The sequence below is a fragment of the Polyodon spathula genome, chromosome 21 (assembly GCF_017654505.1).
Source record: "Polyodon spathula isolate WHYD16114869_AA chromosome 21, ASM1765450v1, whole genome shotgun sequence".
NCBI classification, from domain to species: domain Eukaryota; kingdom Metazoa; phylum Chordata; class Actinopteri; order Acipenseriformes; family Polyodontidae; genus Polyodon; species Polyodon spathula.
Window position 1 is genome coordinate 22033700 of NC_054554.1, and position 17595 is coordinate 22051294.

At 38.5% G+C, this 17595-nt stretch overlaps 1 protein-coding gene across 1 annotated transcript in view; it reads left to right on the plus strand.

The window, feature by feature from the left end:
- The window catches only part of LOC121296301 (ras-associating and dilute domain-containing protein-like), a 66022-nt gene that overhangs the window by 35143 nt on the left and 13284 nt on the right, over nucleotides 1-17595 (plus strand). The window contains exons 9-13 of the mRNA XM_041221691.1: nucleotides 318-537; nucleotides 4715-4887; nucleotides 13538-13682; nucleotides 15427-15596; nucleotides 17043-17436. Coding sequence (XP_041077625.1) covers nucleotides 318-537; nucleotides 4715-4887; nucleotides 13538-13682; nucleotides 15427-15596; nucleotides 17043-17436 — 1102 coding nt within the window. The remainder of the gene's footprint in view (nucleotides 1-317; nucleotides 538-4714; nucleotides 4888-13537; nucleotides 13683-15426; nucleotides 15597-17042; nucleotides 17437-17595) is intronic.

Sequence of the window (17595 nt, forward strand, 5' to 3'; positions counted from 1 at the left end):
ATCTACCCTAGTTTACTATTGCAGGCAACTAGAACTAAAAAGCAGCTCCTGAACCCAGTTGACTTTGTACGGTAGCTTTGCAGTTTCCCCATGCTTTTCCAATGGTTATATTATGCATTTATGCATTATGCATATTATATCTCTCTAGGCTTTGCAATCATGACCTATGCTTTACCATGCCTTCACAATGCCTAATTACACTTTGCTATTAATATGGAACATTCTGTAAAGGTGTAGCTGATGATTCACAATCCAAGGCAATTGCAGTTTAACCAGAGCCTGTGGAATGACTGAACTGGGTTTGTTTGTTCCTGCAGACTCTGTACACAACACTGCCCGGTCTGCTGAACAGTAACCCCTTCTCTGAGAGTGGTCAGCTGCGAGTGCCAGACGGGGTGAACCACATCTTAGAGATCCTGAGGGAGACCCTGCAGCTTCTCAATCAGTATGAGGTCCACTCCGAGATCGCCTCTCAGCTCTTTGCATATCTCTTCTTCTTCACCAACGCCTCCCTCTTCAACACACTCATGGAAAGAGGTGAGGGAGCTACAGTGAGGCTTTTACTTGTGGTTAACACCATGCCTATAGGTAACAAAACAGTTCCATACATTTTCTTCGCCATGCACATCATTTTTTATATAGGTTTCAAATGTGCAGTTTTGAAAGAAACCTGTATTTTCATTTTAAAACATAATATCTGCTACTTTGCTAGGTTAAAGAAATCTCTGTTTGCAAGCCATGGTTTTAAACCTGGGGCATTTCATCTGGAGGGTGAACTTATCCCCACCCCTTCCCTTCCCTGTTTCTAGTCAATAGCTAATCAACTGCTACCCTTCAAAGCAAGGCAAGCGTTCTTTAACCTGGTGTAGTATCAGATGTCTGTTTTAAAATGAAAAGACATGTTTTCTATAAAATGTGTTTCTGTGAAAACTACATATTTCAGCCCTATTGTACATAGCTAGTGTAAGTACAAAATGGTTAAGATGTATGGAATTATTTTGTTAGCTTCAAGGCTTTAAAATACATTTTTGTATCTCTTCTTAGAACTTGAAATCATATCATTGGCTTTTCTTGGTTTTATTGCTTTTCATTTCTTTAATTTGGGATGTGAAGTAGCTGTGTCATTTTTTTTGCAGAGTGAGACATTCCAGCTTTGTTTCGAATCCTGTTTAGCTGGGTAGCGCTGCACTGGCCCAAATCATGGGACAGCATAGGTTAGCATTGTAAAGCCAACAGCCTATTAAAAAACATGTCAAACCAGGGTAAACTATGGCAAATGCATAGTATAATCAAGGGAAAAGCATGGGAAAACTTGTATAAGGGTTGTGCATGGTTCGTGAGTAAAAGATTTGATTTGTTTCATCCACTAGTTGCCAAGCACCTAGTGTGCCCAGGCAGATTTCAGTAGCTCTCACACTAATATGATGTAGGTGCAAGGAAAGTGATTTGAAAGCCTTTGCTATCAATTCATTAATGAGGCAATAGGCCTGCATTAAATCAAAGACTGTGGCCGCACCATAGCTGTACTTTATAATGGCTATTACATGCCATCATTTTGATTCAGTTTAGGCCAGGTTGGCATTAGTCTGCTGGATAGTCTACAATATACCCTATTTAATGGACAGTATATGGTTATAAATGACTATAGGTATGAAGATAGTTATTGAACTGCTTTCACAGCAATGTGTGGGAGCAGTGGATTGAGTAACACTGCTGTGTGTAATCACAGCAGGTGAGTCCCATACTGCTCCTTTCTCTTCCTGCATTTTGAGTCGATGCTGTCTGTCAGCAGAATGAGTCTGCTGACAAACAGCATTGCCCCTGGCAGTTTTTCCACTGCCAGGGGTGCAACGGACAGAGCAGCTTTTCCGCTGCGAGACTGGACCACCATGCTGTTAGTCGTGCTAGTACTGGCAGGGGAGCTGACAGCATTTTCAGCCAATTTCAGGCCCAGTGAAGCCTCCCTTCCCGGCCCAAGACAAGACTTTGACCTGGACTGCTGGGTTTTTAAAGGGGGAGGTGGCAGTTGAGGCCAGGTGTGCTTTGCACAACGGGGATATCTGTGGCAAAGTGCCCCACCCCGGGCTATTTATTTGTGTTGTATGTTACGTGTAGTGTGTTAATATTGGTGTATAGTCATTTGTACACGGGATATAAATGGGTCTGTGCAATACGAGTGTTTAAAATGTATATTTGTATTTAGGCACGAGGGTTGCAGAGCACTTCACGTGCAGGTACGATGTAATAATATGTGAGCACAGGGAATTGCACTTTTATTAATTTGTGTGCAGTTGTACCGAGACTCCGGTTGAATGATTGATTAGCAATCGAGTCTCGGTACAGCTGCATAAAAGCAGCATGTTTTTACTCACTCAGGGTTGTGTGTTCGGTGAGTGGAGAACAGAATTGGAGACGGAGGTTATAATAATAATAATAATAATAATAATAATAATAATAATAATAATAATAATAAACAATAATAATAATAGTTAAATATCATCTCAAGGTGTTTGTTTGTGTAGTCCGTTTTGTTTGTCTCTTTATTTTGGCGAAAGTACCGTCTCCTGTGTTTTGTTTGTCTTGCAACCTTTTATTTTCTGTTTATTGATTAAACTGCGCAACAGCACAATTCACATTTCACCTGGCAGTACTGAGTGTTTCTTCCGGGTCTGACGTCACAATACACGCCATCCTGTTACAACACTCTCACTGGCGGCGCAGGACACACTCTCACCGGCGGCACTGGACACTCTCTCACTGGCGACGGTTGTGCTGGCATTAGAACGGGCAGGTCCTGCCCTCTCCAGCCCTCGTGCAGGCAGTATCTCTCTCTCCGCTACTGGAGCCAGCACCGGCTCCTTTGCCTGCTTTCGGGAACGCCCGCCCCTCCTGCACTTCAGTTTTCGTTCACACAATTTTCCTCTTGGCTCAGAAGGGGACAGCGCACCTCTTTGTGTCCAAACTCCCCACAGACAAAGTACCGATCTTGGTCGTCTAGGTCCTCAAACAGGTCCTCCCATCTGCCATCTCACCGGATTCGGGGCGAGTCGGCGCTCCAGTAGTCCTAGTGGTCCAACATTCGGACATCCCTTGCAGACTTCATATCCCACTTAGTTCTGACACCAGTGTAGCGAAGGTCTAGTCCATAGCAGAATAAGAGAAGGCAACACAGGATGCAGCTCAAAGCAGTTAAAACTGCTATTTGTATTTAAATGGCATGTGAAAGGACGCTCTTTTTAGCAACAGGATGATTAGCTCAGTTAGGCAATTCCAACCACACAACACACAACACAACCCTGACTTGCTCTCTGGTAGCTCCTAAATAGAGATCCCCCCGAGCCCTGTTGGCTCACACACACAAGGGTACATTTACATACACACTGACCAATTGCTCAGACTCTCCGTCCCGCGCAAGCAGCTGATTGGCGGAACCGAACACAAATCACAGTGCAACCAACACAGACCCCTCTCTCATACAGCAGCAATGTGCAGATGAAACCCTAGGCAGCACACCAGCACTGCCTAGACACGAAACACGCTTCCACTTACAGACTCACGCAGGGTGACAGACACAAACAGCGGAGAAGACAAGACAGCACACACACAGAAATACACTTATTTACAAGGGAAGAAATAGTCCCGGTCCCTCCTGCAAGTTCAGTGTAACACACCCAAAAGTCCCATTTGGCATGCTGCAAGACCCAACACTACAATATACTTGCAATATTTGAAAAATGAACTTTTTAAAAATAATCAATGAACTGACAGGGTTTAGGATCGTGGTATTGAGATCCACCAATGTTAAGATGATCCCAAAAGAAAATAAAAAGCCAGGATAAAAACGTGCTTTCCCCTATTTGTTGTTTTGGCAGTTTGAAAACACCAGTTTGCTGAACCCTGTGAAAATGCAGCACAATAATAGTTCTAACAACTTCAGCCACTGGAATGACTACGAATCTGACATCCGTGGAATATCAATGAGTTGTCTGATTGGAAGACATTGTTGTGCAGTCTGTTACATCCCAAGCATCTTTGTGCGCTTTCAATTTGTATAAATATCAGGCTGCTTATTTGTGGGTTTGCTTACCATGTTGATTGGTGATAAGTTAAAATAGTACTACATATTAAAAACATTTTAATTTTAATTTAACTTTTCATTTTTATCAGTGTTTGTATATCCTCCATGTTTCTGTCCGATCTTGTTGCTAAGTGCACCTTAGCAACAAAAGCTGGCCTTATCTAAAGAGCAAACTCAGTGTATTCCCTGTTTGAAGTGAGTGCATGAAGCTTTTCTAGCTGCTAGAATATTAATAAATAACCAGCTTCATGTGAACGAGTTATAAAGGAGCTAACAAAGAAGAACCAGTAATTCCTTCATACTCCTCAATGAAAAACAGCAGCTCCCAGACCGGCATTATCAGTGAACAACAGGTCATCATTTTTTACCAGAAAAAATGAATCTTGAATTTTTATCCTCACACAAAACCTTCAATGACCTAACTACCAATATAACAGCAAAATGAAAAATAGGAAAATTCATTTCACTAACTCTAAACCTGTATTACATCCAAGCAGCTCTGAGCAACTGAAAAACAGCGCTGTTCAAGATTTCACACAGGGGAAGTTTATCTTTTGGTTTTGTTTTCATGTGAAAGGAGGCAGCTGTTGGGACTTGGCAGTGTGCTGATCGGAGAGTGTCTGTGTTTCCTCACAGGTTCCGGAGGGGGGTTTTATCAGTGGTCCCGGGGAGTGCAGATCAGAGCCAATCTCGACTTGCTCCTGGACTGGATCGAGGGCATTGGCCTGGGAGACCTGGCTCTCGACTTCTTCCACAAACTTTCCACAGCTGTCAACCTGCTGGCCACACCCAAGCAAAACCTCCTGCAGGTAAGAACTATCATCCAACCTGAGCAGGCCTGATTCATAGTCCTGACACGTGTTCAGTTATTGAATGATATCTGTTCGGAATTACTCACAAGATAAAACATTTCAGGGACTGATTTTACACAACTGTACATGCTGGACACTTTTTCACAGTTTCCATATGGTAAAGATGTCTTAACTATTATACATAACTTCAAAATGTCCTTTATTTATTAACTGTTAATGCTTAACTTACTGTACTAATACGGCGATACAACATGTTTAATTATTTGTTAATGGTTAGTTAATATATACAGTAGTTACTTGTTCAAATCGTTTTCAGGTAAAATGCCTCCAACAGAAACTTCAGCTCTGTTTACATTTGTTTAAAAACAACAGTAATATTGTGTACCATGTTAACTAACCATAACAAAATGATAGGATTTTTTTAGCATGTTAATAAGCTAGCTAACCATTAATTAACTAAACCAGGGCAGGCTCATTCACACTTGTATAAAATGGAGAGTGTATGAAATTATAGCGAAATACAATACGATAGAAGTTTAGTGAAGATTGCTGCAAAGTCAAGGCAGTTATCATGCTTCCTATGCAGAGTGTCAGACAGATTGACCCCATCAGTGCATAAAAAACTCCAGTAAAATGTTTTATTGCAGTATAAACTAAGCTGTGTTTTGAGATCTAAATCTGCCCAACATACACAACACATACACAAGGAAACAAGGAAATCAGGTATGTTCAATATTGAAATATGAGCACTTTTATTATTATCACTCTTCTGTTGAAGACTTTTGGCTCTCTGCATACCTGCATAAAAGACAAATGTAAGCAAATACTTTTACTGCACAAATAAATGCTGGTGCTTCTTCCTGGTACTTTCCCCAGCACAGTATAAGTACCTTATATTACAGGATCTCACTCTAATAGTCGAGCTGCAATCAAACAGCTTGTGACCTACAGCACAAGAAGTGCCAAATAGGTTATCCACTTGACTGTTTCTTAACCCTCCTATTATATTCAGAATTTAGGTACATCTGTTATGAAAAGTTGTCATTACAGTGACAATATAAAGGGTGGTGTTTTCTAAACTGGATTATACCTGCCAGTTCATTTGTTTGGTCTTCATTATTTTAAATAATATCTCTCCAGTGCTTACCTTTTAAAGAGCAAGCTGCTTTAAAATCCTTTTTCTTATTTTTTCTACTGTTCCCTTCCCTTTTCATGGTGTTAGCCATCATTCTTAGTGGTTCATTTTATGATTTTTAATTTTCTATTTTTAGTTAGTCAATATTAACGTGCTTTGACAAGTTGTCTGCCATAGACATGTGTAATGTAGGCTAGGTCATCCCAAGTGGTTATGTCTATCTCTGATACGTCTGACATCTTGACACGGAGATGCAGTAAATCGTGTATGTCAGCAAAACCAAGGGTGTGTACTTTACACACACACACACACACACAGCTACTGTATATTATTAAAGAGGAAAGGTGAAGCTGGCATTTTCATGACCCTTTGGCAGGATTTTGATTAAACATTTTGCTGTTGCACTCTTGCCTTGATATTTTTGTTGGCAGACTCACCGTAGCACATTAAAACAGGACCCTACCTGGAGTTTTACACATTTAAACAGACAGAAATGCACTCAGACACTCACAGGCATGGTTATATGTATGGTTTGCATAGCCTTCAATGAAAATAGTGACTGTACTTTATTACATACACCGCTGTTTTGATAGGTTGAATAGTCCTCAGTAGCTGTACAGTCAGCCTTCTTTATGATACCAAGTTTGTTGTTGCACCCAATATAAACTATATACACATGAGCGGAATTAAAAATAAATTCACACTTCTGTATGTTGTTAGTTGGGCATCACTGCTATTTATCCTCTGTGGGAATGTGTACACCAAAATGATAAGTATAGAGAAGACGCCCATCCTTAGGTTTATTCATGTGCTGTACCAATTCCATGGAATACTGAAGATGTCTATCTGATATTCATAATGGACAGATATCAATCTGATCGATCAGCTGTGAGATTAACTTGATTGTCGCATTTGTCACCACACTCCTCTTCCTGTGATTTAGTAATATATATTTTTAAGTGGCAACAAGTCGACTATTTCTAGTCTACCTCAGCTATTCTTCTAATTAATAGTCGTTCTACCCCTACTAGTTACAGTAATATTTAAAATAAACGTTGTATCTTTTTTAAAACTATTTTCTTTGGGATTTTTAGCTGTTGTAACTTAAAAAAACACAAATCCCAAAAATATAAAACCAAACATGAAGATAATATTATGAATGTATTATCAGTTGTTTCTATTGCTATTGCTGGTTTCAGATTAGAGATAATCTGGGGTTTGTAGACACATTTGACAGGATAAGGATGCATTTGCTAATGGTATCTCTTTCACTCATGAAGGAACAAGATTTCAAGACATTGAAAATATGGCAGCTGCTTCTGGGAGTGCTTGTAAACGGGAGAAAAAAATCTGAATGTTTTTTACAGATCTATTTATAAAATATATATATATTATATAATATATTATATATATATATTCTATATATATAGATATATCTATATCTTAGTATAATATATATAGATAGATAGATAGATAGATAGATAGATAGATAGATAGATAGATAGATATAGATAGATAGATAGATAGATAGATAATACTCAAAATATTCTGATTTATATATAAGTTAAAACTTTCAAGCCTTTTGCGAAATTACTGTAGTTATAGGCATTCTATTACACTATTTGACTAATTAAAGTAAAGTTTTGTGAAATGACTGTTTCACTAGGAGGCTGTGTGGTCCAGTGGTTAAAGAAAAGGGCTTCTAACCAGGAGGTCCCCAATTAAAATCTCGGCTCACTCACTGACTCACTGTGTGATCCCTGATCAAGTCACTTCACCTCCTTGTGCTACATTTTTGTGTGAGTTGTTGTTGGAAGTGACTCTGCAGCTGTCATTTCTGTGTTAGCTTTAATTACATTAATTTTTAAAATGCCAACTTTTCAGATTGTTTACTGCATTTCTTGCGGTTTATAATAAGAGATGATTATAATGAGAGATTAACTTTTATCATTAGGTTCTGACATGAATACCAGCAGAAATGGTTAGGTACGCACCAAAACTAGGGTTCATTATCTTCCTCCGACAGTTCAAACAATTGGGATATCAAAGATCAGAGGTTCAAATTTGGAGCTAGATTCCAAGCGCCAGGGTACCTCATATAGCCCAAGCGACATTAAATTCTGGCGCCAGTAGACGTGTTTAATTTATTGTATATGTTAGCAAGCATAGGTGATGATAGGTGATGATTTCTCATTGGGTCTGGACTACTCAAATGACCCCCCCCCACACTCATCCATAAACACAGGAGAGAGAAGTTGTAAAGGGGGCTTGATTAGGGTGCATTTAATAATTTAGCACCAATTTTCAAAACCATTTCCACCCCTGTCAACGATGCTGGGTTCTTCACTGTTTGTGTTGTTGAACGCGTTAGCTTGACAGCACAATGGTATTTATAGAAGACACCTCTCTCACCTCCGCTTGGGAAGCGAAACGTCAGTGAGCTTCCACAATGCCACTCCCCGTAACTACATCCCTCTACTCTGAATGGACAGCTAAATCGAGATCCCTGCTATCATTGGTTGTTACAAGTGTCCATTAAAAGAAAATGCTTGATGTTATTATGAACTGGTGTGATTCCACCTATTGCTGTCCATTAGTTTTTATTTATAAAACCTTGAAGCAGCCAATGATAGCTCTAGCAGTGATGGACTTTTTATTGAATTGGAACCCTCCGGCCTTGAAATATGGGGATTGGTATTTAATTATGGTCTGCGATAATAAGCTCCCTAGCTGCCTACCTGAAAAATGCTAAAAACTGATACAAAGTAGTTTTGTGATTTAAACATTTTTTTTTAATTTTAGGAAATATAATTCATGGATGCATAGCACAATTTTTAAATAAAATTTGGGATTGGGAACTTTAACACCATACTGGATACAACTAAAAGCAGCAAAGATGTTTGAGAATAATTGATTGAGTTAAATGACCATGGATTAGGCATTTCACATAAATGCCTAACTACTATTTTCAGGCATTTTGCGAAATGCTTGATTTTGCAAAATGCCTGTAACATATATATATATATATATATATATATATATATATATATATATATATATATATATATATTTTTTTTTTTTTCTAATGTAGATATATATTTCTAAAATCTGACCACAGAACATTTAGATAGAATGTCTAGCTTTGGAATGGGAGGGCAAAACAAGGGCAAATCTGTAAATGTGTATTAAAACTGTTTCAATAACAATAGCTGTTTACCAGATTGTATACACAGTAAAAGGATTATCAGGATTTTGCTTGGTAGTTGATCTGTCTGTTGGGTAAGATACCTTACCTTCTTGCTGTGGTGTTGATTACGTAAAAAAAAAACAAAAAAAAACACCTTTTATTTAATATTGAAGCTGAATGTTCTCTGAATGAAAATTGGAAGAGGGTTACTTGTGTAATAAAGAGACACTTCATTTTAATGCAAGGTCTTATAACTTGTGAATATAATTTGGATATGCCTTCATAATGGTGATTTATGAGGATTTAACAATCCAAATATTTGCTCTACATCTACTCCTTTTCTTGCATTTCCCAAAACACTGATATTCAAAGGACCATGTCCTGGTAGATAGTGTGACCCAGTAGCTTCTTCACAAAACGAAACACGACGGAGCTGTTGTACGGAGAAGATTAAACAGCCTGTGTCTTGTTTTATCCTGTTTCCTTGTCTGCGAGTCCCACTCAACACAATGGTCTGGAACAATCGTGCTTGGGTTGCTGCGTAAATGAAACATCAAGGAGGATCCGCAGCAGTCTTCCTCGTCATTTCCTTTGTCAGTGCTGGTTCCTGCAGCTTAGCCTGCCTATTTCACAGCCCACATTCTAATAATGAACACAAAGACAGCACAGGAGAACAGCGGGAGGGCTAACTGATGCCTTAATGACCTCTTAAATCTGCCACCCATGTGGCAATTTCATTATCTTGTAATCGTCTTTTTTTGTGTGTTGTAGCACTAAGACAACAAAACATCAAGTGTGATTTGTATTGTGTGGTTTGCATTTTTTATAGCACAGCATGACTACGATGTTGTATTTAGTACACTTTCTCTTAAATAAAGGGTGTTTTGAAAGAATTAAGTCCAGATTAGTGAAATTGGCAGTGGCCTGGCTTTCAGAACTACAGTAATTTAGGTCTATTATAAAATTGTCCAGGCATCAGGAATTTTAGCAATCAGTCCTCTGTCAGATGTGCTCTGAACTGGTAAATCAATTGTTCTTCCTCTTTACCTGCTGGGCAATCAATTCCCAATGAAGGTTATAAGTGCTAGAAGTGTAGTAATGTATAGTGATGGCAAATAATTGTAAAAGACTTGCTTTTAATCAATGCTTGTCTGGTTTCAGATAACTATGTGCTACTAGGGCCACATCCAGATAGCTCTTGAAGGATCTAAATGAATCAAAAACATGGCTTGACAGCAACTCTTTGTGTCCTGGATCTGTTGCAACTGGGTGCTCTGATACTAGTCTCTGTGCTAAGTTTGAATTAGTGACTGAGGTTGGCTCCGGTTTTTGAAAACGTGATCAGGTCTCCCCTAAACCTTCTACACTACATACTGTATTTTCATTTTAAAACATGACATCTGGCACTGCACTAGGTGAAACATTTTCAGTTTGCTTGCCAGCCAGGAAATCTGTGGTACTTACATTTCTTAGATCAGAACCTGCAAACAGATTACCGGGACCTTCTGTAGTACTGGATGTCATGTTTTAAAATATAAATACATGTTTGCTAAAACATAAAACACATTTTAGACCTATATACTGAACGGTTATGCCAGGCATGGAAGAGTGATGTCATTATTTTGTTTGCTACAATTTCTTTAATTGTGTCCCCACATTGCCTGGATCTTAACAGCGACAAGCCCTCTACAATGCCAAGGTCTTATTCACTGAGGGTCTGTTCTAGCTTATGCAACCCGTTTGATATTTATATTTTACATATTAGTGGCTGGCAACACTTTATATTTGTTAACCTTAACTGTGCTGCTTGAGTGAGATCGTCTTGCAGGTCCTGTATTAACAGTGATGTGCTTTGTGCAGTCTGTTCAGTTTTAGCAGGCGGTCTATTGCTCAGATTCCTGTCTAAGCTGTGTGAATAGAGCCCAAGTTTTTACTGGAAACAGTTCTTTTGGACACGCATACAATTCAATGCGTTTTTATCAGTTGTTTCATCTTGTGTCGAAGGGAAGTTGACTGATGGAGTGAGCAAATGACTAACAGCCTTGAGATTGACTGCACATCCCAGCTCATTCACTGTCTGAGTCACAGCTTGCCCGAGGCCCAGTCACATTGCCCCCTTCTGACTTGCTAAGCTGTTGAGTTGGGTTGGGTTGGGTTGAATCATGCAAAGAGTGCATAAAGCTATGGAAGAATGTAGTAAACAGACACCAATACACTTTACTTCGAAAAAATAACTAGTTGCCATTACAAATAATTACTTCTTAGGCACAATTGATTTTTTATTTTTTTTTATTTGGTTTGGTCAGGCTGCAGCTTGAAAAATATTCCATCTATCAAACTTACTTGTTCTCTCCTCTGATGTCATGGCAAGGTGATATGAAGCATGTGACATGTAAGATTTGACTTGCACTGTTGAAACGCTTTCCGTTTTCCACATTATGTACAAAAGGAACAAAAAATACCTACGTCACATACAATGTAATCCCTTGTCTTTGTTACCTGCCTGAGAAAGGAACCATTACAGTTCCAAGTGACTGAAAGATGTGTTACATGTAATGGGTTACTGCCCAACACAAGTTATGAGGAAAATGAATAGATTTTCTTTTTTTGCCGAGTAGAATTGTATGCCCTCAGTGGGGATCAATATCAGGCCCCTGGTTACAGTCCAGGCAGGCACTTAGCTTTCTTCTTTTTTTGTTTTTTTGTATATGACTGCAGAAACTGAACAAAGACAAAACCTGCGGAAGGAGGGGGTGACTCAGGTGGTGTGACTGTGTGTGGGGGAGGGGGAACACAAAGGTCCAAGTCTCTTTCTTTCAGAATTGAATTCATATACAAATGTTATTGTCTTCTGCTGGCTCTCCTACCAGTTAATTCCACTTGACCTGAAAATATCTGAAGATGGTATGCTGATAAAGGCTGCTGTGGGTGGTAATGTTACCTAAAAAGAACAAAAATAATGCATGTAGCTAAATACTGGTTGTTTTCTATCATGGTTTATGTTGAAATTTCATTGAAAACTTGATTCAAGACCATCTTATTAAAAAGGCTACTTCAAAAGTAAGACCCCTTTTTCTACAATCTACAGCTATGGCCAAAAGTTTTGCATCACCCTGTAGAATTAACTAATTTTGCTTCATAAAGCCAAATGAAACCTACTGAATAATGATATGTTAACATATTAAATTACATGCCGCTTTGTAGTTTTCCATATACTTAACGAAAAACTGACAAAAATTGATAAATGTGACATTTAAAAATCTTTCATGAAATACTGTAATACTATTATGGCTTCTGGTAGACTTGTGTAGTTTATTTAATTACACAATGTACATATGCCACACTTTAGAGTTTAACAGAAACGTGCTAATAACTGTCTTTAGCACAATGTATAAAGAATCAGTATCTGGGCATATATGGAAGTTGACTATCTATCCATCTGTATGTCTATCTGTTTGTCACACAACATGTTTGTACTGTATATATGTATCTAGAGACCAGTTGGATCCTGTCAGTTGCTTGAATGGCCTTTTATGTACCTCTGATTTAAAAGGATTAATTTACATCATCCAATTCAAACATCACCACAAAAAGCTTGATTATAAAATAAGATGCAAAGTCAGTATTGACTTACATGCCACATATCCATCAAGTTCAGAAAAATGGTATTCATCACCACATAGGTTCAACCAAAGTTGAGTAATGTTTTTCTAACTGACTTTTGTTAAATTTGAATATCTTTTAAACATATCATTCACAAACTTGTTATTAATAAGCTAAGCAAATGCCGTATGTTATGAAGAGCTAAAGGGTTACTGATAAATGTTCGTCATTGCAGAGACTTGCATATGGCAATAATGAGTAATGTTTATGTACTGTATAGGACAGTTATTTTAAAAGAAAAGTTGGTTTTTGTTTTAGTCTCACAATGTATTATTTTTAATTAAATAGTGAGATGAAAATGGTCTGTTTTATTGTGTGGACAGATAAAGCATGACTCAGTTACGGTCTGCATTGTCACCCATAACTAATTACTCACTAGCGCTAAATTTAAAAATACTACGAGAAATTCAAAACTGTGAGACTGAAAAAACTTGGTGGATGCAGCTTTATAATACACAATACATGGGATGCCTTTGGTGTGACAAAAAAAAAAAAAAAGCTTTTGACATAAGTGTGTGCTACATATGGCAAGTGTTTTGGTTTTGTTCTGTATGTGTCATTTCAAATAACAATAATACTGATGCCTCTTTTTATCTTTGTTCAATCAAGTCGGTTGTTGGATACGAAGCCAGAATCCCAAGTTGTTGTTTTTGTTCTTTTAGGCCAACTGGAGCTCCCTGCGCAGTGAGTTTGCGAGCCTCAACCCGGCTCAGTTACACCACATGTTGAGGGAGTACAACCCCGGGCGGCCCTGTCCAGCGGGCTGGAGTCCAACACCTGAGGAAGCCGAGCCTGCCATGAGAATGGGTGGGTCACCTCTCCTCAGAGAGCTGCTCTTTTCACTGGCCTCCCCGAGAGACACACTCAGCCTACATACTCCTGCCAGCAATGCTGTTTTTTAGCGCTTGTTATTAAAATGTGTTTGTGGTAAAGCGTAACACTATCAGTATCAGTACAAGGGGTACTAGGTTTTAATGTGTCCAGTTTTCTACTTATAAGTGCTTAGTAATTGGCTTTTAAATGATGAAATATCATCCACTGAGATCATTCAGTTTCTAATTAATTTGCTTTGTTGTACCATTCAGTCAATGGGGAGCTCTGTTTTCGCAATTGCACAGTTTCTCGTTTTGTTATTGTCTGAATTGGCTCCTAGTTTGTGTGTATTTGGCACAAATAAGTACTGTTTAGTTTACAGCTCTATATATGCTGTCAGTATAACACAAACGATGATGCCTTTTTCTTGCTTTATTTTCCCTTCTAGGCTATCCCTTATTAAAGTTTAACATTGGAAATTTGCACAGTAGCTTTGCAGTTTTCCCATCCGTTTCCCATGCTTTCCCAATGCTAGAAAATCATTTGTAACAGAGTTGCAAATAGTAGCAGGCTTTTGTGAGGCTTGTAAAACAATGAGAAGTCTAAACAGACTATCTATAATACTAATATAAAGTGAGATTAAACTAAGGAAGAATACAAGAAACTGATACAAAATGTAATTTATGAGACAATGCAGCTGACCCACTGCCCCTCCAAAAAGGGTTAGTTTAATAATTTGGTTTAGTGGAAGGGCAAGGTTAATTTAATGATTTGGTTTAGTGGAATGGCAATGTTAATTTAATGATTTGGTTTAGTGGAAGGGCAATGTTAGTTTAATGATCTGGTTTAGCGTTAGGCCAAGGTTAGTTTAATGATTTGGTTTAGTGGAAAGGCAATGTTAGTTTAATGATTTGGTTTAGTGGAAAGGCAATGTTAGTTTAATTATGAGTTATGGCTAGCACCCTTGTGTTTTGTTCTTGCTGAGATTTGGTCTCATTGTGAAAGGCTAGCCCAGCTTGGTGAGGCAGGAATGGGGGAGAAAATGTCTTGAACAGGCTAGAGTCCTGTTGAGACCAATATTTAAAATAAGATCAGACTATTTCTGTACAGATGAGCAAGTAAAAAAAGGACGCCTTCCAACACAGTCCCTATGTGCGCCTATGAAGCCACCTTCAATATTAAGACCAGCCCTGTATTGAGTATGAAGGTACCCTTATAAAAGTTTATCATAGTAAAAGCACAGCAAAGTGTAATACAGTATAGTGAAAGCATGGTAAAGCATAGGTAAGTATTGTAAAGAGCAGTGATGTATGGTAAAGCATATTAATAAAATGGCAAACCAGGGTAAACTAAAAACTAAAAACTTGCAAATTACTAAAAACTAAACCAGGGTAAATGCATATTATGACCATGGGAAAAGCATGGCAAAAATACTGTGCAAAAATAGCACGGTAAAGCCCAGTATTTTAGAGGACAAACTTCACTTTAGGATTAAGCAAAGAAACATGGCAGTCAACAATGTCTGCTACAGATAAAGTGCACAGGTGGCACAACTGCACCAGAAAACAAGTAAACTGTGAACTATGAGCACTGCAGCTTTAAAAATCAATTTAAAAAAAACCTTCTACTACTGGAAGCCAAAACAAATTTGTTTGTTCTGAAATGTTTTGAATCCATCTGTTCTGAAGGAGCCATAAACACAATTCTTTAAATAGTTGACCTGTTTTTTTTTCCACAGCTGATATTCTTGAGAGTTTTGACAACCACCCTCCTCTGATCCTGCCCTGCAGCAGCTTTCACATCGAGCTCGGGAGACCTATCCAGGATTTGCATCTTCCCTCCCAGCTCAGTCGCATTCGGGAGTTCCTGTGCAGCCTTAAACAGAGCAGCCCTGTACCCTCCCAGCAGGTAATAACACAGAGGCCTCACACAGGGCCTTCAAATCAGCCTCTAAAACAAAATGTCAATATTAAAAGAATATTCATTCCACCACTACGAATAACGCAGTTATACAACCGCCCTGAGCACTTTTAACAGTGAAATATATATTTTAATACTTTCAATGCAACAATATGGCTTTCATTGAGTCAATCTTTAAAAGCCTGGGACTACCAAACAAAAACAGTGATGGTTGATAATATGGAATAATCTTATTACACTGCACCAGTATTGCTGTAATATGCTCAAGGGATTACTGGCTTTATTGTCATTTTGAAGAGCAAAATAGCTGAAATGTTCCCATTTAGGGATTTAACCCCGCTTAAAAATATATACTAATGCTAACCATTGAGCCTTAAATGGTAAGCAATAGTAAACAATGGTAGCAAATGGTAGTCTTAACGGTAGAAAGATACACAGTGGCATTTCAATGGTACTTTTTTAAAACATACCATTTGTCACCATAATGTTCTAATGGTATAAACAGTAAATGTAATAACAAGTGGTTAGTGGAATGGTGAAAACAGGCCTGTCTTCTCACATTTGACTGTAACTTACATACTAGCTCAGGTGGACATCAACAGGCCTCTTCCATTCCTGCTCCCGCTCTTAGTAACGGATGTTGCCAAGCAACAAGAACCATGTAGGAGTTCAGCAAGCACAGGCTTTCTGAGCGTGTGCTTTCTGAGTACCCTTAGCACCATTCCAAGTAAACACATTTTGGAGAGTAAAATGAAGAGTCGCTGTCCTACCCATTCATTCTGCATTGCACATAGATCATGTTTTTGTACCACAGCACATGATGCCTATTCATTTGTTTTACCAAGATATTCCAGGGCCCAATTTAGATATTTCCTCCAAAAGGTTTTTGTTACAAAACTAATAACAAGCAACTCAGAAGGACCTGAGACCTAAAAAATGTGCTTGTTAACAGTTTTTTAACACTTAATAATAATTTGGGCAGCAAATATTCCACTCCCAGTCATTCTGCATTCCCAGAAAATGTATATATATTTTTTTGTGGTACCACATCGCATGTGAATATGGCTTCCTTATTTTAATATTTTGAGCATTATTTGATTATGTCTGTTGGTTTTATCAATGTAATAAATAATTAACTGTGATACATGGTGTAAAAAGGTAACATATGCTGTAAAATAGTCAGCATATCTGTCCCAGTACTTGTTGGAGGGAACATTGTAAGCCCAAGCTTACATACTTGTAACCTAGTGATATAAAATCCAAAAGATATGTATCTTATTTTTACATATGGTTCTCATTTACTTAACTGAACATGCTTAGTTGACTTTGTTTTTTGTTATTTTTACCAACAAGCAAGTGGGTTGATTGGCATAGACTGGCAAGATAAGTTGCAAAGCATTTCTATAAAAAAAAAAAAAAAAACTTTTTTTCTAGGATGTTCCATTGGCAGTGGAAAGCGTGACCTCAGCATGTTGCACCAGCAGTATGAAGAACTCTGACCCACCCAGGGACAGAAAGTCTGATGTTAAAGACACATCTCTTTGCGGCCGGTTCCTGCTCCCCGGACCCAGTGACCTGAGCTCTTGTGGGGATGTACTGACTCAGAAACTGAAGAATCTGGAGCTCCAGAACAGTCTGCCAGGACAGAATGACCTAACCTCCCACAAGCGCCTGGCCCTGGACCCCTCCTGTCTCCTCACCCCTCCCAACACACCCCAGACACAGGAGCCTGCAGAGGCAGATACAGATCTCCTGGAGGGGCCTTTTAGGCCCTTCCTGAATGGCAGCCACAGGGGGGTAGACGATAAAGACCTTGATACAGCTAAAGGTAATAAGCATGCTTTTTTGAATGCTAAGCAATGCTTTAAAATCATTCTTACCTCTTATTGGCTTTACGTCAGAAGTGGCGTATACACAGCTTCATTGCATTTACTTTACTAGAAGGAAGTAGGACTGACACTTTTATTCAAATAAAAAACAACTATGT